The 24022-nt window shown below is 53.0% G+C and overlaps 3 protein-coding genes and 1 long non-coding RNA gene across 4 annotated transcripts in view; all 4 read left to right on the top strand.

The window, feature by feature from the left end:
* The first annotated feature begins 1001 nt into the window (after positions 1 to 1001).
* LOC137466350 (uncharacterized) lies at positions 1002 to 4828 on the top strand. The gene is made up of 3 exons (XR_010995129.1): positions 1002 to 1112; positions 2119 to 2150; positions 4371 to 4828. It is a non-coding gene; the product is annotated as an uncharacterized lncRNA (long non-coding RNA).
* Positions 4829 to 7595: 2767 nt separating this feature from the next.
* On the top strand, positions 7596 to 8685 carry LOC137466352 (C5a anaphylatoxin chemotactic receptor 1-like). Its single transcript, XM_068178110.1, has one exon. It carries the CDS (start codon positions 7596 to 7598, stop codon positions 8661 to 8663), a length of 1068 nt encoding a protein of 355 aa, XP_068034211.1. The 3' UTR covers positions 8664 to 8685.
* Positions 8686 to 11680: 2995 nt separating this feature from the next.
* LOC137466355 (leucine-rich repeat and fibronectin type III domain-containing protein 1-like protein) overlaps positions 11681 to 24022 on the top strand; it is a 34635-nt gene continuing 22293 nt past the window's right edge. The window contains 1 exon segment of the mRNA XM_068178114.1: positions 11681 to 11964. The gene's annotated coding sequence lies outside the window, so the exon portion shown is untranslated.
* Positions 16114 to 20076, top strand: LOC137466351 (leucine-rich repeat and fibronectin type III domain-containing protein 1-like protein). The gene is given in 5 exon segments (XM_068178109.1): positions 16114 to 16144; positions 16950 to 17096; positions 17099 to 17916; positions 17918 to 18369; positions 19620 to 20076. Coding segments are annotated over 5 exon segments (1905 nt in total).

The following is a 24022-nucleotide window of genomic DNA, read 5'->3' as shown; positions in this document are numbered from 1 at the left end:
TTGGGATTTGGGATTTTGGGGCCCTCTGGAATTCTGGGATTTGGGATTTTGGGGCCCTCTGGAATTCTGGGTTTTGGGATTTGGGATTTTGGGACCCTCTGGCATTTTGGGATTTGGAATTTTGGGATTTTGGGACCCTCTGGAATTCTGGGATTTGGGATTTTGGGATTTGGGATTTTGGGGCCCTCTGGAATTCTGGGATTTGGGATTTTGGGATTTGGGATTTTGGGGCCCTCTGGAATTTTGGGATTTGGGATTTTGGGATTTGGGGATTTGGGAATTTGGGGCCCTCTGGAATTTTGGGATTTGGGATTTTGGGGCCCTCTGGAATTCTGGGGTTCAGCCCCCCGACCCCGTCCCCCCAGGTCCTGGAGAAGGTTCCGGAAGGCGCCGCCGTCCCGGGGGCTCCGGGGGCTCCCGGCTCCCAGGAGGACTCGGACCAGTGGGAGGACGTGAGCGAGGAGGAGGAGGAGGAGGAAGGGCCCAGTTCACACCAGTTCAAACCAGTAACCAGCAGCGACCCCCCCGGTGCGTCCCAGTTCACACCAGTTCAAACCAGTGACCCCCAGTGACCCCCCCGGTGCGTCCCAGTTCACACCAGTTCAAACCAGTAACACCCAGCGACCCCCCCCGGTGCGTCCCAGTTCAAACCAGTGACCCCCAGTGACCCCCCCCGGTGCGTCCCAGTTCACACCAGTTCAAACCAGTAACACCCAGCGACCCCCCCGGTGCGTCCCAGTTCACACCAGTTCAAACCAGTGACCCCCAGTGACCCCCCCCCGGTGCGTCCCAGTTCAAACCAGTTCAAACCAGTGACCCCCAGCGACCCCCCCGGTGCGTCCCAGTTCACACCAGTTCAAACCAGTGACCCCCAGCGACCCCCCCGGTGCGTCCCAGTTCACACCAGTTCAAACCAGTGACCCCCAGTGACCCCCCGGTGCGTCCCAGTTCACACCAGTTCAAACCAGTAACTCCCAGTCTCTCCCCCAGGACCGCCCCCCCCCCTCCCCTCCCCCACCCCAGGGGGGGGTCCCGGAGCTGCCCCTCCCCCCCCCCGAGCCCCTGCCGGAGCCCCCCGGAGACCCTGGAGCACAGCGGGACCCCCCCCGACGGTACTGGGGGAACTGGGATGGAACTGGGACAAACTGGGAGGGGCTGGGATGGAACTGGGACAAACTGGGAGGGACTGGGATGGAACTGGGCCAAACTGGGAGGGGCTGGGATGGAACTGGGCCAAACTGGGAGGGACTGGGATGGAACTGGGCCAAACTGGGAGGGGCTGGGATGGAACTGGGCCAAACTGGGAGGAACTGGGATGGAACTGGGCCAAACTGGGAGGGGCTGGGATGGAACTGGGCCAAACTGGGAGGGACTGGGATGGAACTGGGCCAAACTGGGAGGGGCTGGGATGGAACTGGGCCAAACTGGGAGGGGCTGGGATGGAACTGGGCCAAACTGGGAGGGACTGGGATGGAACTGGGCCAAACTGGGAGGGGCTGGGATGGAACTGGGCCAAACTGGGAGGGGCTGGGATGGAACTGGGACAAACTGGGAGGGACTGGGATGGAACTGGGTCAAACTGGGAGGGGCTGGGATGGAACTGGGACAAACTGGGATGGGACTGGGCCAAACTGGGAGGGGCTGGGATGGAACTGGGCCAAAGTGGGAGGGACTGGGATGGAACTGGGCCAAACTGGGAGGGGCTGGGATGGAACTGGGCCAAACTGGGAGGGGCTGGGATGGAACTGGGTCAAACTGGGAGGGGCTGGGATGGAACTGGGCCAAACTGGGAGGGACTGGGATGGAACTGGGCCAAACTGGGAGGGACTGGGATGGAACTGGGCCAAACTGGGAGGGACTGGGATGGAACTGGGCCAAACTGGGAGGGGCTGGGATGGAACTGGGACAAACTGGGAGGGACTGGGAGAGGATTCAGGGGGGACTGGGAGGGACTGGGGGTTACTGGTCTGTACTGGGAGGCACTGGGGGGGTCGCTGGGGGGGTTGGTAGTGGTTTGTACTGGTCTGGACTGGTTTGTACTGGTGTGTACCGGTCCATACCGGTCCATACTGGTCCATACTGGTCCATACTGGTCCATACTGGTGCCGTTCCCCGCAGGGCCGGGGGTGGAGATCTCGGATTTCCAGAGGGTTCGTTTCCGTAAGAGCTCCCCTCCCCCACGCTGACCCCAAAACCCCCCGAATTCACCCCAAAATTGACCCAAAATCCCAAATTCACCCAAAAACCCCAAAATTCACCCCAAAAACTCCCAAAATTCACCCTAAAAACGGCGCTGGGACCCCAAAATCCCCCCCAAAAATCACCCCAAAAAACCCACAAAATTCGCCCCAAAAATCACCCTAAAATGGCTCTGGGGCCCCAAAATTCCCCCAGAAATCCCAAAATTCACCCCGAAAATCCCAAAATTCACCCCAAAGGCCCCAAGAATAACCCCCAAACCAGCCCCGGGACCCCCAAAAACCACCCTAAAACGCATTTGGGACCCCAAAAAACCGCCTCGAAATCACGCCTGGGACCCCAAAAAATCCCCAAATCCCCCCAGACTCACCCGAATTCACCCCAAAAAAGCTTTTGGGCCCCTCAAAACCCCCAAAAATTCCACAAAAGCCCCCCAAAATCAGCCCCAGGACCCCCCAAAAAACCCAAAATCCCTTTTGGGAGCCACCCAGGACCCCCCAGTTCCGGATCTGGGCTCACCTGGGCACACCTGGGCACACCTGGGCACCGCTGCTTGGCTCGGGGGGGGCCTTTTGGGGTTTTTTTGGGGTTGCTGAGGAACTTTTTGGGGTTCCTTGGGGAGCTTTTGGGGCTGTCACTGCTGGACTGACACACCTGGGCACACCTGAGCTCACCTGGGCACACCTGGGCACCGCTGCTTGGCTCTGGGGGGGGCCTTTTGGGGGTTTTTTTTGGGTCCCTTGGGAGTTTTTGGGGGTGTCGCTGCCTGGAACTGCTGGACTGACTCACCTGGGCACAGCTGGTCTCACCTTGGCACACCTGGGCACCGCTGCTTGGCTCTGGGGCTCACCTGGGCACACCTGGGCACACCTGGGCTCACCTGGGCACCGCTGCTTGGCTCTGGGGCTCACCTGGGCACACCTGGGCTCACCTGGGCTCACCTGGGCACACCTGGGCTCACCTGGGCTCACCTGGGCACACCTGGGCTCACCTGGGCACCGCTGCTTGGCTCTGGGGGGGCGCTTTTGGGGTTTTTTTTGGGTCCCTTGGGAGTTTTTGGGGGTGTCGCTGCCTGGAACTGCTGGACTGACTCACCTGGGCACACCTGGGCACCGCTGCTTGGCTCTGGGGGGGCCTTTTGGGGTTTCTGGGGGAGCTTTTGGGGCTGTCGCTGCCTCGAGCTGCTAAACTGACACACCTGGCACACCTGGGCACAGCTGGGCACGGCTGCTTTGCCTGGGGCTCACCTGGGCACAGCTGGGCACACCTGGGCACACCTGGGCACAGCTGCTTTGCCCAGGGCTCACCTGGGCACACCTGGGCTCACCTGGGCACACCTGGGCACAGCTGCTTTGCCTGGGGCTCACCTGGGCTCACCAGGGCTCACCTGGGCACACCTGGGCACAGCTGGGCACGGCTGCTTTGCCCAGGGCTCACCTGGGCTCACCTGGGCTCACCTGGGCACAGCTGGGCACAGCTGCTTTGCCCGGGGCTCACCTGGGCTCACCTGGGCACAGCTGGGCTCACCTGGGCACACCTGGGCTCACCTGGGCACACCTGGGCACAGCTGCTTTGCCCGGGGCTCACCTGCCTGTACCTGGCTGCATTAAACTCGTCCCGCCCCCGAGCGACCCCGGGAGTGGTTCTGGGGCTTGGGGGGTCCCGTGCGCACCTGGGGGACCCCAAAATCTCCTGGGGGACCCCAAAATCTCCTGGGGGTCCCAAAGATCACCTGGGGAGCACCTGTGGGGGCGGTCTCAAAATCACGCGAGGGGTCCCAGACTCACCTGGGGACCCCAAAACTCACCTGGGGATCCCAAAACTCACCTGGGGATCCCAAAATCTCCTGGGGGACACCAAAACCCACCTGAGGGGGCACCTGGGGGACCCCAAAACTCACCTGGGGGTCCCAAAACTCACCTGGGGGTCCCAGAATTCACCTGGAGAGCAGCTGGGGGACCCCAAAACCACCTGGGGGTCATCTGGGGGACCCCAAACTCATGGGGGGGGGTCCCAAAACTCACCTGGGGGACCCCAAAACCACCTTATGAGCACATGGGGGGGTCCCAAACTCACCTGGAGATCCCAAAATCACGGCGGGGGTCCCAGGCTCACCTGGGGGGTTTGGGATTTTGGGGGTCTCCAGCCCCTTTTTCTCTCTCCCCCCACAGGAGGACCCAGCGACCCCCCCAAGGTGTGACGGGGGGGGGACCCCAAATCCCACCTGAGCCCCCCCCAGGTGTGACCGGGACCCCAAAAACCCCAAATCTCACCTGGGGGGGACCCCAAAAACCCCGAATTCCCTTGGGGGGTTCCCGAAAATCCCCCGGGGGGGACCCCAAAAATCCCCAAATCTCACCTGGGGGGGACCCCAAAAACCCCGAATTCCCTTGGGGGGTTCCCGAAAATCCCCCGGGGGGACCCCAAAAATCCCCAAATCTCACCTGGGGGGGGACCCCCAAAAATCCCCCCCAGGTGTGACCAGGACTGGGGGAGGATCCCAAAAAACGCCAAAATCCCCTTGGGGGACCCCCAAAAATCCCCAAATCTCACCTGGGGGGGGTCCCCAAATTTCCCCCCGAGGGGATTTTGGGGTCCCCCCTCCCCAGTTTTGTCTTTGTCAAATAAAACTCCAAAACTCCTCCGGCTTCGTCCTTAATTTTGGGGCGTCCCCGTTAATTCTGGGGTTCCCCCGACCTCTTTCACCCCGAAAAAAACCCCAAATTTTGGGGCGGTTCCTCCAAAAAAATCTGAATTCTGAGCTTTTTTCCCCTCAATAAAGCCTCCAATTCTGGGGTTTTTTCTCCCAAAAAAGCCCCAGATTTTGGGGTGGGTGTGTCCCCAGCCTCTCCCCAAAACTTTTGGGGGTCCTCTCGAGCTCTGTCACCCCAAAACCCCCAAGTTCTGGGGCGGTTCCTCCAAAAAACTCCCGATTTCGGAGATTTTTTCCTCAAAAAAAACCCAAAATTTGGTTTGTTTTTTTTTTTTTTCCCCCATAAAGCCCCACATTTTGGGGTGGGGGTGTCCCCAAACATCCCCCAACATTTTTGGGGTTCCCCGCCCCCCCGGCCCCTCCCTGCCCCCCCTTTTTTGGGATTTCCTGCCCCCCCCCGGGTTTATTTCCCCTTCCCGCGGGTTCCGCTAAAAACCGCGGCGGCCGCTCCAGGTGAGGGGGGGGGGGCGGATTTTGGGGGGTCCCGGGGGGGTTTGAGGGGACCCCTCCCCCTCCAGCCCAATTCTGGGGGGTCCTCGCCTCATTTCTGGGGGGGGTCTCAGCCCGAATTTTGGGGTTTCAGCCTCGTTTTGGGGCTTTCTGGGGCTCTTTATTCCCATTTTCGGGGGGAGTTTCTGGGGGGGTTTTGTTCTCCCGGGGGGATTTGAGGGGACCCCTCCCAGTTCAGACCAGTTGGGGGGGGGGTCTCCAGACCAGTTTGGGGGGGGTCTCGGCCTCATTTTGGGGTCTCAGTCCTATTTTCAGGGTCCCCAACCCCATTTTTGGGATCTGCACCCCATTTCCGGAGGTCTCAGCCGCCTTCTGGGGTCTCCAAACCGAATTTTGGGGCATTTCCAGCCTCATTTTTGGGTTCCTCACCCCGATTTTTGGGGGTCTCAGTCCCATTTTTGGGGGTCTCAGTCCCATTTTTGGGGGTTCCAGCCCCACTTTGGGGTCTCCAGACGCATTTTATGGGTCACAGTCCCGTTTTTGGGCAATCCCAACCCCTAATTTGGGCTCTCAGCCTCATTTTTGGGTCCCCCACCCCATTTCTGGGGCTTCTCAACCCCATTTTGGGGTCTCAGCTCCGTTTTTGGGGTCTCAGTCCCATTTTGGATTTTCCAGCCCCATTTTTTGGGTTCCTCACCCCATTTTTTGGGGTCGCCACCCCATTTTTGATTTCCTCACCCCATTTTTCTGGGGTCCTCACCCCATTTCTGGGTCTCCAGCCCCATTTCTGGGTCTCCAGCCTCGTTTTTGGGGTCCCCACTCCATTTTTGTGGTCCCCACTCAATTTTTGGGGTCCCCACTCCGTTTTTGGGGTCCCCACCCGGCAGTGGGGGGGAAGGGTGGAGCTGCCCCTCCCCCTCCCCAGTTCCTCTCCCAAATTCTTGCGCCATGGGGTGGGGTGGGGGAGGGGAGGATGAGGAAATTCCACTTCCGGCAGAGAGAGGGGGACACAGGAGGGTGGGGACCCCCCAAAAATGAGGCTGGAGACCCCAGAAATGGGGCTGGGGACCTCAAAAATGGAGTGAGAACCCCAAAATTGGGGCTGGGGACCCCAAAAATGGGGCTGGGGGCCTCAGAAATGGGGCTGAGGACCCCAAAATGGAGCTGGGGACCCCAAAAATGGGGCTGGGGGCCTCAAAAATGGGGCTGAGGACCCCAAAATGGAGCTGGGGACCCCAAAAATGGGGCTGGGGGCCTCAAAATGGGGCTGAGGACCCCAAAATGGAGCTGGGGACCTCAAAAACTGAGTGAGAACCCCAAAAATGGGGCTGGGGCCTCAAAAATGGGGCTGGGGACCCCAAAAATGGGGTGGGAAACCCAGAAATGGAGCTGGGGACCTCAAAAATGGGGCTGAGGACCCCAGAACACCTTGGTCACCTGGTGGGGTGGGGTTGGGGGTCTTTTAGGAGCTCCTTGACCGCCGGGACCGGTGCAGGACCCACCTTGGGGTGGGTCAGGGGGTCACTTGGAAGGTCCTTGACCACCTGAACAGGTGAAGAACCACCTTGGGGTTGACTTGGGGGGTCTTTAGGATCACGTGGACAGGTGAAGGACCCACCTTGGAGTCTTCAAGACCACCTGGCCAGGCGAAGAACCCACCATGACCCACCCCTGACCACCTGTGGTCACCTTTGGGAAGGTGCTGGATCACCTGGCCAGGCGAAGAACCCACCCTGACCCACCCTTGACCACCTGTGGTCACCTTTGGGAAGGTGCTGGATCACCTGTCCAGGCGAGGAACCCACCCTGACCCACCCTTGACCACCTGTGGTCACCTTTGGGAAGGTGCTGGATCACCTGGCCAGGCGAAGAACCCACCCTGACCCACCCCTGACCACCCGTGGTCACCTTTGGGAAGGTGCTGGATCACCTGGCCAGGCGAGGAACCCACCCTGACCCACCCCTGACCACCTTTGGTCACCTTTGGGAAGGTGCTGGATCACCTGGCCAGGTGAAGAACCCACCCTGACCCACCCCTGACCACCCGTGGTCACCTTTGGGAAGGTGCTGGATCACCTGGCCAGGCGAGGAACCCACCCTGACCCACCACTGACCACCTGTGGTCACCTTTGGGAAGGTGCTGGATCACCTGGCCAGGCGAAGAACCCACCCTGACCCACCCTTGACCACCTTTGGTCGCCCCCTCCCATCCCCAGGTGTCCCCACCCCCACCATGGACGAGCTGCCCGCCTTCTCCTCTTGGGACGACACCTGGAACGACACCTGGAACGACACCTGGGGCGACCTCTACGAGGACCTGGACGCGGCCGAAATCCCGCTCGGCCACCGCTTCGTGCTGGCCCTCTACGCGGTCATCTTCCTGCTGGGCGTGCTGGGCAACGGCGCCGTGCTCTGGGTGACCGCGGCCGAGCTCCGCCGGACGGTCAACGGCGTCTGGTTCTCCCACCTGGCCTTGGCCGACCTCCTCAGCTGCCTGGCCTTGCCCTTCCTGGCCTTGCCGCTGACCACTGACCACCACTGGCCCTTGGGCCGCGCGGCCTGCAAGGTGCTGCCCTCGCTGACCATTCTGGCCATGTTCGCCAGCGTCCTGCTGCTGACGGCCATCAGCGCCGACCGCTGCGCCCTGGTCACCCGGCCGGTGTGGTGCCACAACCGCCGCACGCCCGCGCTGGCCACCGCGGCCTGCGCCGCCGCTTGGGCGGTGGCCGCGCTGCTGACCATCCCCTCCTTCGTCTTCCGCACCGTCCGGCTCGACCCCTTCTCGGCCAAGGCCACCTGCGTGCTGTCCTACAGCGCCGTCCGGCCGCACCAGCGCGGCACCGAGCTGACCACGGCCGTCGTCCGGTTCCTCTGCGGCTTCCTGGGGCCCTTCGTGGTCATCTCGGGCTGCTACGGCCTCCTCTTGAGCCGCGTCCGGGCGCGGGGCTTGGGCCGGTCGCAGAGGGCCACCAGGACGGTGCTGGTGGTCATCGTCAGCTTCTTCGTGTGTTGGTTGCCCTACCACGTGGTGGGACTGGTGCTGGCGGCCAGCGCGCCAGGCACCGCGGCCTTCCGCGGCGCCCAGGCCGCCGACCCCGCGGTGGCCGGGCTGGCCTACGTCAACGGTTGCGTCAACCCCATCATCTACCTGGTGATGGGGCGGGGCCTGGGCCAGGTGAGGCGCTCGTGGCGGGCGCTGCTCAAGGGGGTGCTCAGCGATGACCCCACCAGCGTGGCCGGGGACGGCCGGGCTCGGAGCGTGGCCACCACCGAGGAGGGCACTGAGGGCACGGTGGTGTGAGGGGTGGTGGTCGTGGTCATGGTCGTTTTGACCATCATCATCATTTTCATGGTCATGGTCATTTTCACCATCATTCTCATGGTCATGGTCATCGTTGTCGTTTTCACCATCATCGTCACCATCGTGGTCATGGTCTTTTTCACCATCATCATCCTCATGGTCATGGTCAGGGTCATGGTCACCCATCATCATCATGGTCATCGTCATCATTGTCATTTTCACCATCATTGTCACCATCATCGTCATGGTCATCGTCGTCATTTTCATCATCATTGTCATGGTCATCATCGTCGTCATGGTTGTTGTCGTCATCTTCATCATTGTCATTGTCATCATCCTCATGGTCACAGTCATTGTCATCTTCATCACCATCATCATGGTCATGGTTATTGTCATTGTCACCATCATCATCGTCATTGCCGTTGTCATCGTTGTCATTGTCATCGTCATCTTCATCATTTTCATCCATTGTCATGGTCATCATCCTGGTCATGGTCATCATCATTGTCATCATCATCGTTATTGTCATCTTCATCGTTGTCAACACCATCATTGTCGTCATCATCATCATCATCATTTTGGGAGTCCCACCACAGCCAGACTGGGGTGTGAGGGGGTCATGGTCATTGCCATGGTCGTCATTATCATCATCATCATCATCATCATCATTGTTGTCGTCGTCATTGTCATCGTCATCGTCATCATCGTCATTATTGTCATCATCTTCATCATCGTTGTCATCGATGTCATCGTCATTTTGGGCTTCCACCACCTCAGCAGAACTGGCTCTGAGGGTTGGGGGGATGGTCACATTGTCACCGTCATCATCATCTTCATCATCATCTTCATCCTCATTGTCACTGTCATTGTCGTCATCGTCATTTTGGGGTCCCACCACAGCGGCAAAACCGGGGTGTGGGGGGATGGGCAGCTCTTCCTCCTCCTCCTCCTTTTCTCCCTCCTTTCTCCTCCTCTTCCTCCTCCTCCTCTTCATCTCCTCCTTTTTTTCTCCTCTTCTTCCTCCTCCTCCTCCTCCTCTTCCTCCTCCTCTTCATCCTCTCCTTGTTTTTTTCCTCTTCTGCCTCCTCCTCCTTTCTTTCCTTCTCTTCTTCCTCCTCCTCATCTTCCTCCTCCTCTTCATCCTCTCCTCATTTTTTTCTTCTGCCTCCTCCTCCTTTCTTTCCTCCTCTTCTTCCTCCTCCTTATCTTCCTCCTCCTCTCCATCTCCTTCTCCTTTTTTTCCTCCTCTGCCTCCTCCTCCTCCTCTTCCTCATCTTCTTCCTCCTCTCCATCTCCTCTTCCTTTTCCTCCTCCTTTTCTTCCTCCTCCTCCTCCTCCTCCCCTGGGGTCCCCCCCGTCCCTCTGTCCCCCGTCCGTCCGTCCGTCTGTCCCCAATAAAAGCGGATCTGCCCCACCCCCACTTCCCCGTTTTTGGGGCGCTTTCGGGCGTTTTCGGGGCCGGGATTTCGCTGACTCGGCGCCCCGGGGAGCCGGGGGTGACACCGGAAACGTCCCCAAGGGTCCCCACCCCGGAAAGGGGGGACACGGCGGGTGGGGGGGGGGGCTGGTGTCACCTGGGGGTGGCCCTGGGGACAATGGCGGGGGGAGGGGACACCTGGGGACAGTGGGGGATGGGGGGTGGCCCTGGGGACACCTGGGGACACCTGGGGACATTTTGGGGACACCTGGGGACACCTGGGGACATTTTGGGGACCCTTGGGGACACCTGGGGACCCTTGGGGACACCTGGGGACATTTTGGGGACCCTTGGGGACACCTGGGGACCCTTGTGGACACTTGGGGACACCTGGAGACACCTGGAGACACCTGGGGACACCTGGGGACATTTTGGGGACCCTTGGGGACACCTGGGGACATTTGGGGACCCTTGGGGACACCTGGGGACATTTGGAGACACCTGGGGACACCTGGGGACATTTTGGGGACCCTTGGGGACACCTGGGGACATTTGGAGACCCTTGGGGACACCTGGGGACACCTGGGGACACCTGGGGACACCTGGGGACATTTGGGGACCCTTGGGGACACCTGGGGACATTTGGAGACACCTGGGGACACCTGGGGACATTTGGAGACACCTGGGGACACCTGGGGACATTTTGGGGACCCTTGGGGACACCTGGGGACATTTGGAGACCCTTGGGGACACCTGGGGACATTTGGGGACCCTTGGGGACACCTGGGGACATTTTGGGGACACCAGGGGACCCTTGGGGACACCTGGGGACATTTTGGGGACACCGGGGGACCCTTGGGGACACCTGGGGACATTTTGGGGACACCTGGGGACATTTGGAGACACCTGGGGACATTTTGGGGACCCTTGGGGACACCTGGGGACCCTTGGGGACATTTTGGGGACAGTGGGAGTGGGATTTGGGGGTGGGATTCATGGAATGGGGTGGGGCTGGAGGATTCGGGAATTTGGGGATTTGGGAGTTCGAGAATTTAGGAATTCGGGGATTCGGATGATTCGGGGATTCAGGGATTCGGGAATTCAGGGATTCAGGGATTTGGGGATTCAGGGATTTGGGGATTCAGGGATTCAGGGATTTGGGAATTCAGGGATTTGGGGATTCAGGGATTCAGGGATTTGGGAATTCAGGGATTTGGGAATTCAGGGATTTGGGAATCAGGAATTCAGGGATTTGGGAATTCAGGGATTTGGGGATTCAGGGATTCAGGGATTTGGGATTCAGGGATTCAGGGATTTGGGAATTCAGGGATTCGGGAATTCAGGGATTTGGGGATTCAGGAATTCGGGGAATTTGGGTATTCAGGGATTCCAGGAGGGCTGGGATTTCGGGACGGCGATGAAATCCCGGGATTTTGTGGATTCAGGAATCCAGGGAATGCCACAAACCCCAGAAATCCACAGACCCGAACACCCAGTCCCCGAAATTCCCAAAAAACCGCCGTTCCCATCCCAAAAAAAAAAAAAAAAAACCAGAAATTCCCCAAAACCCGCCGTTCCCATCCCAAAAAAAAACCCCGAAAATTCCCAAAATTCCCACCAGGGGCCCCTCCCCCCGCCCCTCCCCCTCGTCCCGCCCCTCCCCGCGGCCGCAGGGGGGGAGGGGCGGGGGCTCCTCCTCCTCCTCTTCCTCCTCTTCCTCCTCCTCCTCCTCCTCTTTTTTCCTCCCTTTTTTCCCCTTTTCCTGCTTTTTTCCTGCTTTTTTCTCCCCGCTCCTCCTCCCGGGATCGCTCCCGGCCATGGAAGGCTCGGGACCCCCGGGGGGGGCGCGGGGGTCGCCGCCCCCCTGAAGGCACGGCGGGAAAGGTGAGCAAAAAAAACGGGAAAAACGGGGGGGAAAACCGGGAAAAACCGGGAAAAACCGGGGAAAACGGGATGAGGCGGCGAAAAGTCGGGATAAACCAGCGGGAGATCGGGATAAAGCAGCGGGAAATCGGGATAAAATCGGGATAAAGCAGCGGGAAATCGGGATAAAATCGGGATAAAGCAGCGGGACATCGGGATAAAATCGGGATAAATCGGGATAAAATGGGGTAAAAATGGGATAAGTCGGGGTAAAATCGGGGTACAATCGGGATAAAACGCATCCCCCCGCTTTTCCAGCGGCGACCCCTCCCAGATTTTCCAGCTTTTTAACCCTTGCCTGGAGAAGCCGCGGGCGCCTCCAGCCCTTGGGCGTTTGGGGGATTTTTTTAGGGCTTTCTGGGGAATTTTGGGATTTTGGGGCGCTCCCTTGCAGCATCCATAAATCCGCCGTGTCATCCAGGTGTGGCCGCTCCAGGTGTGCCCGCTCCAGGTGTTCCCTCCCCTCCCCCTCCGGGGGATTTTCCCGATTTCCCCCCAGTTTTCCCCAAATCCGTGTTAAAACCTCCATTTGAGGGCTTTAATTTATTTTCCCCCCGCGGTTTCTCCTGCTTTTCCCCGCTTTTTTCCCCCCTCCCGGCACCTGCAATTCCCGATTTTTTTTCCCGAGCAGGGCGCGTCCTTCCCGCGTTGCGGCGGCGGCGCCGCGCTTGGAATTCTCAGCCCCAAAATCCTTGGAAAAAACCCTCAAGCCGCCCCAAAAATCCCATTTTCCCCCAAATGCCGAACCCGGGGGACAAGGCACGGCGGCGGCACTGAGGATTCCCACCGGGAATCTTCTCCCGAGGAAAACCGGGATAAAAATACCGATTCTTCCCCATGTAAAAATCACATTTTTTCGCTTGAAACCAGCCCAGAATTCCAATATTTTCGTTTTTCCCGGGAATTCTGCAGCCCCGAGGGGGAATTTGGTGGTTAGAGCCTGAAAAAATCGCTTTTTTCCCAAGGAAAATCCTGGGGTTTTGAGGGAAAAAAGGCATTTTGGGGGTGTTCTGACCTTTCAAATGAAGCATTCCAGGGTTGCTCCATCTTTTTTTCCTGGAAAATCGGGATTTTCCGGCACCTGCGGGAGATCCCCCCTCACCCCCCTTTTCCTTATGTAATTTAGGCCGGAATCCCACATTTTTTAAAGCCAGGAATTCTTTTCCAGGTGGAAAAATCCAAATTTTTGGGGTTTTTTGGGGGGTTTTTTAACTCCTGGATTCTCCGATTCCAAAGGAATTTTTTTTTTCCCTGAGTTTTGGGCCACGCCTGGATTTGGGAATGTTCACCCGGGGCTTGGAAAAACGGGAACAAAAACATCCCAAAAATGGGATTTCGGGATAAAAAAAGGGATTTTATTGGTTGGAATGGGAAAACCGGAAATTCCCAAAGATTTGGGGTGAATCTCCTGGAATCAGGGGAGGGCTGGAGAATTTTTTCCCTCGGAAATCTTGGAATTTTGGGCCTGCAACAACCCAAATCCCAATTTTCCCTCCAAAACCTTGGAATTCTGGGCCTGGCATTTCCCAGTTCCCAATTTCCCCTCAGAAATCTTGGAATTTTGGGCCCTGTGCACCCCAAAATCCCAATTTCCCCTCCAAAATCTTGGAATTTTTGTTCAGCACTTCCCTCTCTCCCACTTTTCCCTCTGGAATTTTGGGAATTTTGGGCCTGGCCCATCCCAATTTCCCCTTCTTCCCCTCCAAAATCTTGGAATTTCAGGCGTGTCCCTGCCCAGTTCCCACTTTGCCCTCAGGAATTTTGGGAATTTTCAGCTCGGCCCACCCCAAATCCTCCTTTTTTCCACTAAAATCTTGGAATTTTTAGCTTGGCCTACCCCAGATCTCCCTTTCCCCTCAGAAATCTTGGAATTTTGGGCCTGGCCCATCCCAATTCCCAACTTTCCCTCAGGAATTTTGGGCCTGGAACATCCCAAATCCAATTTCCCCTCAGAAATCTTGGAATTTTGGGCCTGGCACTTCCCTCTCTCCCAAATTCCCCTCAGGAATTTTGGGAATTTTGGGCCTTGTACCCCCAAAATCCCAACTTTCCCTCCAAAATCTGGGAATTTCAGGTGTGTCCCTGCCCAATTCCCACTTTGCCCTCAGGAATTTTGGGAATTTTCAGCTTTGTCTACCCCAAATCCCAAATTCCCCTCAGGAATTTTGGGAATTTTGGGCCTTGTACCCCCAAAATCCCAACTTTCCCTCCAAACTCTGGGAATTTCAGGTGTGTCCCTGCCCAATTCCCACTTTTCCCTCAGGAATTTTGGGAATTTTGGGCCTGGCACTTCCCTCTCTCCCACTTTTCCCTCAGGAATTTTGGGAATTTTGGGCCTTGTACCCCCAAAATCCCAACTTTCCCTCCAAAATCTGGGAATTTCAGGTGTGTCCCTGCCCAATTCCCACTTTCCCTCAGGAATTTTGGGAATTTTCAGCTTTGCCCACCCCAATTCCCACTTTTCCCTCAGGAATTTTGGGAATTTTGGGGATTTTGGGGATTTTGGGTCTGGCCCAGCCCAATTCCCAATTTTTCCCTCAGGAATTTTGGGAATTTTGGGAATTTTTGGGAGTTTTCACCTTGGCCCACCCCAATTCCCGCTCTTCCCCCTAAAAGGGAATTTCAGGGAGATTTTGGGATTCATTGATTTTTTTATTCATGAGGGATTAATAGGATTAATTTAATTTGTTTTAATTAATTAATTTCATTTATTGTAATGAATATGTTCTATTTAATAATTGGTTTAATTAATAGGATTTATTTAATTATTGCTTTAATTTCCACTATTAAAATACTAATAATTTAAATTTTCTATTATTTTAATCAGAAATAATTTTATTCCTTGTGTTTTAATTCTTATTATGAATTATTCATTTGATTTCTTCATTGTTATTATTAATTTTAATTGATTTTTATTTTGAATTGATGCTTATACTTATTCATTACAATTATTATTTATTTTTATTCTAATTCTTAATTTGTCTTGATTTGTTGGGGATTATTATTATTTTAAATTGATTTTTATTTTGAACTGATTGTTAATTCTAATTTTAAAATGATCATTTATTTAATATTATTTTAAATTTAAATTTCACCATCATTATTCTGAATTTATTCATATTAATTTCTTATTAATTCTGTTTTTAATTATTATTTTAATCAATTTTTCTGTGACTCTTTTCAAGCTCTCTTATTTTAAACACATTCTTTTATTTCTGTTATTCATTTCTTATTTTAATTTTCAATATTTCAACTTTTATTATTTTAATTTTAATGATTTTAATTAAGTTCTAATATTTTGGTTTCAATATCTCTTTTATATTTTGGTTTTATTGTTTTTATTTGAATTGTTTTAATTATTTTAATTTACTTTACTTTATTCTCATTATTATTTTAATTTCATTCTTTTTCTATTAACATTTCTTTTATTGTTTTTAATTTCTTTTTAATTCCTTCCAATTTGAATTGACCTTAACTTTTAATTATTCATTTTTAATGAATTCTTTTGAATTATTTTTAATTTGAAATTCATTATTATTCCATTTATTAGTGTTTAATATTTTGATTTATTCTTACTTTTAATTACAATTTTTAATTTTATTTAAATTTATTCAAATTTTACTCAAATTTCCCCCCACACAATTCATGGGGAAATCCATTGGAAAATCATCCCCCAAACCCACAAAAATATGGGAAAATCATCCCCAAAAATTAAAAATATTTGGGAAAATCATCCCAAAAAAACCCTGGAATAATAAAAACAATTTCTCCCCATTTCCCCCATTTTTCCATGGATTTCTCCCATTTTTCCCTCTCAAATTTGGGATTTTCTCGACATCTTGGAATTAAAACTTCACCCTAAACCTGGTTTTATCCCAACTTCCACCAGTTTTTCACAGATTTCTCCCCATTTTCCCAAATTCCTCCATCTTTTCAAGGATTTACCTCAATTTTCCCCTAATTCCTCCATTTTTTCACAGATTTATCCCGATTTTCCCCAAATCCCTCCATATTTTTGTGGATTTAATCCCATTTTTTCCGTAATTCCACCACATTTCCATGGATTTAGCCTCGTTTCTCTTCTCAGGCCACGACGGGGGAATTTTGTCGATGACCCAGTGGGAACTTGACACTAAACTCGGTTTTAAACCCCAAAACTCAACCAGATCTCCCAAATTCCTCCATTGTTTTCCAAATTCCACCACGTTTCCAGGGGTTTTTTCCCATTTTTTTCCCCAATTCCACCACATTTCCATGGATTTTTCTCACTTTTTTTTTCCTCCCAATTTTCTCCCTATTTCCACCATTTTTTCCCGTTTTTCCTTCTCCGCTTTGGGATTTCCCTCTCCACTGATTCTCCTCAAAGTCTTGGGCTGGGATCTTGATCCTAAACTCGGTTTTAGCCCCAAAACTCAACCCATTCTCCCAAATCTCTCCTTTTTTTTTGCTGATTCCACCACATTCCAATGGATTTCTCCCATTTTTCTCCAATTCCATCCCACTTTTCCTTCTCAGGTTTGGGATTTCCCTCTCCACTGGTTTTCCTCAACCTCTTGGAATTAAAACTCGGTTTTAATCCCAAAACACAACGAATTCCACCCAGTTTTCTCTGGGTTTTTTGCTAATTCCACCATTTTCCCTCCATTTTTCCTTCTCAGTTTTGGGATTTCCCTCTCAACTGAATCTCCTCAACCTCTCGGGCTGGAATCCTGACCCTAAACTCGGTTTTAACCCCAAAACTCAACCCATTCTCCCAAATTCCTCCATTATTCTCCCAGATTCCGCCATTCCCCCCGCCCAGATTCCTGTTTTTCCTTCTCAGGTTTGGGATTTCCCTCTCTCCACTGGTTTTCCTCAACCTCTTGGAATTAAAACTCGGTTTTAAACCCCAAAACTCAACCGAATCTCCCAAATCTCTCAGGTTATTTTTGCTTTTTCCCCGCCAGATTCCCGTTTTTCCCGACGATGGAAAAAGCTCCTGCTCCCTCTCCTCTTCTTCTTCACCACGACCACGTCGAGCTCCCCGCCCTGCCCCAAGCGCTGCTCGTGCCAGAACCTCTCGCCGTCCTTCACCATCCTCTGCACCAAAACCGGCTGCTCTTCGTGCCGTCCGGCATCGACCGGCGCACGGCCGAGCTCCGGCTCATGGACAACTTCATCACCGTCCTCCGCAAGCGGGACTTCGCCAACATGACCCAGCTCATCCACCTGACCTTGTCGCGCAACACCATCAGCCAGATCATGCCTTACGCCTTCTCCGACCTCAAGGGCCTCCACGCCCTCCACCTGGACAGCAACCGCTTGACGTCGATTAACGAGGATCATTTCAAGGGGTTAATTAATCTGCGGCATTTAATTCTGAGCAACAACCAGCTCAGCTTCATCTCGCCCAAATCTCTGGACGATTTCTTGGAGACCATCGAGGATTTGGATTTGTCCTACAATAACTTGGTGGACGTTCCTTGGGCCACCGTGGCCAAGCTCTCCAACGTCAACACGGTGAGTTTGGATCACAACCTCATCGAGTTCGTGCCCGAGGGGATTTTTTCCAACCTCCACAAGCTGGCCAGGCTGGACATGACCTCCAACAAGCTCAAGAAGATCCCACCGGATCCGCTGTTCTCCCGCATCCCCGTTTACGCCAAATCCAAGGGTTCTCCGTTGACCTCCTTGGTGCTGAGTTTCGGCGGGAACCCCCTCCACTGCAACTGCGAGCTGGTTTGGCTGCGGCGCTTGACGCGCGAGGACGATTTGGAAACCTGCGCCTCGCCGCCCGAACTGATGGGAAAATACTTCTGGAGCATCCGGGAGGAAGAGTTCGTCTGCGAGCCGCCCATGATCACCCACCGGACGCCCAAACTGGTGACGGCCGTTGGCCAAAGCGCGTCCTTGAAGTGCAAGGCCGTCGGCGACCCCCGACCCGTACGTGCGGTGGATCGCTCCGGACGGCAAGCTGGTGGCCAACACGTCCAGGACGGTTTCCTACGAAAACGGGACTTTGGATATTCTGGAGGCGGCGCTGGGGGATCAAGGAACCTTCACTTGCATCGCCTCCAACGCCGCCGGCGAGTCGACGGCGCCGGTGGAGTTTCGGGTGGTGCCGGACGGCAACGGCACCGAGTGCGAGGAAGAGGAGGGGAAAAAAGCGGGGACGGCGAGGCCGGAGCCGTCGGATATCCTGATTTCGGCCAAATCCAGCTTTTCCAACGATTCCAAGCTGGAGAGGGGGGACAGAGGGGGGGTGGTGGTGGCCGAGGTGACGGCGACGTCGGCGCTGGTGCGGTGGCCGCCGCAGGAGGAGCTGGAAGGGTTGAGGATGTACCAGATCCAGTACAACAGCTCGGCGGACGAGATCCTGGTTTATCGGTGATTTTATCCCCCCCCAAAAAAAATTCTGGGATTGGGGGGTGGGGAGGGGGAATGTGGGAGAAATGGGGAAAAACGGGTGGGAAATGGGGAAAAGGGGATGGAAAACGTGAAAAAATGGTTGGAAAATGTGGAAAAACGTGGAAAAGGTGCTGAAAAATATGGAAAAGAGGATGGAAAATGGGAAAAGGGGATGGAAAATGTGGAAAAACGTGTGGAAAACAGGGGAAAAGGGCTGGAAAAAGGCTGAAAAAGCAAGGGAAAAGAGGCCAAAAAACATGGAAAAGTGGCTGAAAACCAGGGAAAATTGGGTGAAAAACACGGGAAAAAGGGATGGAAAATGGGCTGGAGAACTGGGAGAGGGGCATGGGAAAGGGGCTGGGGAAAACAGGGGAAAATGGTTGAAAAAATGGGAAAAAAGGGTTGGAAAATAGGGAAAAGCGGCTGGAAAGCAATGGGAAACTTGGGCGAAAAACATGGGAAAAGGAGATGGAAAAGGAGATGAAAAATAGGGAAAAAATGGCCCAAAAAATGGAAAATAGGCAGGAAAATAGGGAAAACTGGGTGAGAAATTTGGGAAAAGGAGATGGGAAAGGGGATGATGGACATGGAAAAGGGGCTGGAAAATAGGGAAGAACTGGACAAAAATAACGGGAAAAAAGGGCCAAAAATTGTCCAAAAAATGATGGGAAAAAAGTGGAAATAATCGAAAAAAGGTGGAAAGAATGGGGGAAAATCCAGAAAAAATGGGAAAAAAATCCCCAAGGAATTGGGACGAGCGGGAATTCCATGGCAAACGCTGCTCCCGCTGCTCTGCAGGATGATCCCGGCCCCCAGCGCGTCGTTCTCGCTGTCGGACCTGGCGCCGGGCCGGGGAGGGAAATGTGGGAAAAGGGTTGGAAAACTGGGAAGAGTGGGTGGAAAACTTGGGGAAAAGAGATGGAAAAGGGTCTGAAAAATAGGGAGAAAAGGGTCAAAAATAATGGAAAAATGTAGAAAAATAGGGAAAAGTGTCTGGCAAATAGGTGAAAAAACTGGGAAAATGGGATGGAAAAGGGGCTGAAAAATAAGGAGAAATGGGCCAAAAATTATCCAAAAAAAAGGTGGAAAAATGGGGGGAAATCCCCAAAAAATGGGGGAAAATCCCCCAAAAATGGGAAAAAATCCCCAAAAAATGGGAAAAAAAAATCCCCAAGGAATTGGGACGAGCGGGAATTCCATGGCAAACGCTGCTCCCGCTGCCGTTGCAGGATGATCCCGGCCCCCAGCGCGTCGTTCTCGCTGTCGGACCTGGCGCCGGGCCGCGCCTACGAGCTCTGCGTGCTGGCCGTGTTCTCGGACGCGCGGAGCTCGCTGCCGGCCACGCGGCCGCTGGGCTGCCAGCGCTTCTCCACGCGGCCGCCGCCGCGGCCGTGCCGCGCGCTGCAGGCGCAGTTCCTGGGCGGCACCATGATCATCGTCATCGGCGGCATCATCGTGGCCTCGGTGCTCGTCTTCATCTTCATCCTCCTCGTCAAGTACAAGGTGCACGGCGCGCAGCCCAAGGCCAAGGGCACGGCGCACGTCTGCTCGCAGACCAACGGCGCCTCCGTGGGCCGCTCCGGCTCCAAGCCGGAGCCGCTGGAATGTGCCGGAACGCCGGGCGGCAAGGGCCGGGCCGGGGACTGGGAGGTGGATAAGGGGGAAGGGGCCGAGGTGGGGTCGTGATGGGGGAGGGGAGGGCAGGGGGAGGGGGAGGAGAGAGGTGGGAGGTGCGGGGTTGGGCCAGGATCGGTCCTGGAGGGCCAGGATTGGGCCAGGGTTGACCCAAAAATTGATCCTGGAGAGCCAAAACTGATCCAGAATCGATCCTGGAGAGCCAAAACTGATCCTGGAGAGCCAAAACTGATCCAGAATCGATCCTGGAGACCCAAAATTGATCCTGGAGACCCAAAATTGATCCTGGAGACCTAAAACTGATCCAGAATCGATTCTGGAGACCCAAAATTGATCCTGGAGACCCAAAACTGATCCAGAATCGATCCTGGAGACCCAAAACTGATCCTGGAGACCTAAAACTGATCCAGAATCGATTCTGGAGACCCAAAATTGATCCTGGAGACCCAAAACTGATCCAGAATCGATCCTGGAGACCCAAAACTGATCCTGGAGACCCAAAACTGATCCTGGAGACCTAAAACTGATCCAGAATCGATTCTGGAGACCCAAAATTGATCCTGGAGACCCAAAACTGATCCTGGAGAGCCAAAACTGATCCTGGAGACCCAAAATTGATCCTGGAGACCCAAAACTGATCCAGAATCGATCCTGGAGAGCCAAAACTGATCCTGGAGAGCCAAAACTGATCCTGGAGACCCAAAATTGATCCTGGAGACCCAAAATCGATCCTGGAGACCCAAAACTGATCCTGGAGACCCAAAATTGATCCTGGAGAGCCAAAACTGATCCAGAATCAATCCTGGAGACCCAAAACTGATCCTGGAGAGCCAAAACTGATCCAGAATCGATCCTGGAGACCCAAAATTGATCCTGGAGACCTAAAACTGATCCAGAATCGATCCTGGAGACCCAAAACTGATCCTGGAGACACAAAACTGATCCAGAATCGATCCTGGAGGTCCAGAATTGATCCAGAATCGATCCTGGAGACCCAAAATTGATCCTGGAGAGCAAAACTGATCCAGAATCGATCCTGGAGACCCAAAACTGATCCTGGAGACACAAAACTGATCCTGGAGACACAAAACTGATCCAGATTTGGTCCAGGGGAGCCAGAATCAATCCAGGAGGTCCAGAATTGTCCAGGAGACCCAAAATCGATCCAGAATCAATCCTGGAGAGCCAGAACTGGTCCAGATTTGGTCCAGGAGAGACAGAATTGGTCCAGAATCGATCCTGGAGGTCCAGAATTGATCCACAATTGATCCTGGAGACCCAAAATTGGTCCAGGAGACGCAAAATTGATCCAAAATTAATCCAGGAGATCCAGAATCAATCCAGGAGACCCAGAATTGATCCAGAATTGATCCAGGAGACCCGGAATTGATCCAGAATTGAGCCAGGAGACCCGGAATTGATCCAGAATCAATCCAGGAGACCCATAATTGATCCAGGAGACCCATAATTGATCCAGAATTGATCCAGGAGACCCAGAATTGATCCAGAATTGATCCAGGAGACCCAGAATTGATCCAGAATTGATCCAGGAGGTCCAGAATTGATCCAGAACCTCGAGGACCTTGCTTGGATCCATTCCAACCCCTTCAGAACCTCCGGAACTCCTCCAGTACCTCCAGAACTCCCCCAGGAGCTCCAGAACTCCTCCAGAACCTCCAGGAGCTCTGGAACCCCTCCAGATCTCTCACAGAACTCCTCCAGAACCTCCAGAACTCCTCCAGGAGCTCCAGATCTCCCCCAGAACCTCCAGGAGCTCCAGAACTCCTCCAGGACCTCCAGGAGCTCTGGAACTCCTCCAGATCTCCCCCAGAACTCCTCCAGAACCTCCAGAACTCCTCCAGGAGCTCCAGAACCTCCAGGACCTCGAGGAGCTCTGGAACCCCTCCAGATCTCCTCCAGATCTCCCCCAGAACCTCCAGGACCTCCAGAACCTCCAGGAGCTCTGGAACCCCTCCTGATCTCTCCCAGAACTCCTCCAGAACCTCCAGAACTCCTCCAGGAGCTCTGGAACTCCTCCAGATCTCCCCCAGAACTCCTCCAGAACCTCCAGATCTCCTCCAGAACTCCTCAAGAACCTCCAGGACCTCGAGGAGCTCTGGAACCCCTCCCGATCTGCCCCAGAACCTCCAGGAGCTCCAGAACTCCTCCAGGACCTCCAGGAGCTCTGGAACCCCTCCAGATCTCTCCCAGAACTCCTCCAGAACCTCCAGAACTCCTCCAGGAGCTCCAGATCTCCCCCAGGACCTCCAGGAGCTCCAGAACTCCTCCAGGACCTCCAGATCTCCTCCAGAACCTCCAGGACCTCCAGAACTCCTCGAGGACCTCCAGGAGCTCTGGAACCCCTCCAGATCTCCCCCAGAACTCCTCCAGAACCTCCAGAACTCCTCCAGAACTCCTCAAGAACCTCCAGGACCTCGAGGAGCTCTGGAACTCCTCCAGATCTCTCCCAGAACTCCTCCAGAACCTCCAGAACTTCTCCAGGAGCTCCAGATCTCCCCCAGGACCCTCCGGAAGCTCCAGATCTCCCCCAGAAGCTCCGGAACCCCCAGGACCTCCAGAAGCTCTGGAAGCCCCCAGGACCTCTGGAACCTCCGGAAGCCCCGGGAGCCCCGGCGCCGGCAGCGCCGCCCGGCCCCTCTGGCTCTCCCGGCCCGGCGCCGCCCGGGGCCCTGGCGCCGCTCCCGGCTCTTTTTAAGCTCAGATGGTTCAGAGATATTTTTTTAGAGATCCTCGCCCACCGACGCCCGCGGGAATTTTCTTTGGGAATTTGGGATCCCCCCCCGAGCCTGCGAATCCCAAAGGGGATTGGATTGGGCTGGACTTAATTCAATTTCATTTAATGTATTTTATTAATTTAATTTAATTTAATTATTTTATTTTATTTTATTTTATTTATTTTATTTATTTACTTAATTGTAATTTAATTTTATTAATTTAATTTAATTTATTTTTTAATTAATTCTATTTTATTAAATTTAGTTTATTTTTTATTAATTTTATTGTATTAAATTCTATTTAATTAATTTTATTAATTTTATTTAAATTTCATTTCATTAATTTATTAACTAAATAATTTTATTAATATTTTATTTTATTTCATTTTATTTTATTTTATTTTATTTTTTATTTTATTTTATTTTATTTTATTTTATTTTATTTTATTTTATTTTATTTTATTTTTTATTTTATTCTTACTTCGTTTTTCTGGAATTTTTCAAGGACTTTCCAGGATATTTTTGGACTTTTTTTTTAGTTTAAAAAAAAAATTTAAAGATCCATTGATGTATTAATTTATGTATTTTTTATTTATTTATTGATTCATTTATTTATTTATTTTGGGGGGGGGAATTTTTTGGGAGATTTTTGGGGGAGGAAATTAAAAAAAATGTTTGGGGGGGAATTATAATTTTTTTAAATTTTTTTTTGACTTTTTGGGAGATTTTTTAAGGTTTGTTTTTTGGTGGTTTTTTTGTTTGTTTGTTTTTTTTTCCCGGCGTTGGATCCGAGACTTTTTTTGATAAAAAAAGAAAAAAAAAAAGACAAAATAACAACAAAAAAAAAAGGAAAAAAGAAGAAAATCCCGGGATTTTTGTGTTTCTGAATCCAGCTGGGAATCCCCTCAGGACCCTGGGATTCCCCGGAAAACCAAAAAAAAGCTGGAATTCCTCATCTCGCCGAGGATTTGTTATAAAAATTCCTAATTTCGCAATTCCGAGTGCGTTTCTGGGGAATCTGGGCGGTTTGGGGTGGGGAATTCCAAGAGATCCTTAAAAAAAAAAACAAAAATGGGGAAAAAATGGGAAAAAATGGGGGAAGATGGGGAAAAATGGGGGAAGATGGGGAAAATTGGGGAAAAAAATGGGATAATTTGGGAAAAAATAGGGAAAAATGGGGAAAAAATGGGAAAAATGGGGAAAAATGGGAAAAAGATGGAGGAAAATGGGGAAAAAATGGGGGGAAAATGGGAGAAATGGAG

Source organism: Anomalospiza imberbis, unplaced genomic scaffold (genome assembly GCF_031753505.1).
Source record: "Anomalospiza imberbis isolate Cuckoo-Finch-1a 21T00152 unplaced genomic scaffold, ASM3175350v1 scaffold_183, whole genome shotgun sequence".
In the NCBI taxonomy this organism is placed as follows: Eukaryota; Metazoa; Chordata; class Aves; order Passeriformes; family Viduidae; genus Anomalospiza; species Anomalospiza imberbis.
This window is presented reverse-complemented; position numbering and strand designations above follow the sequence as displayed.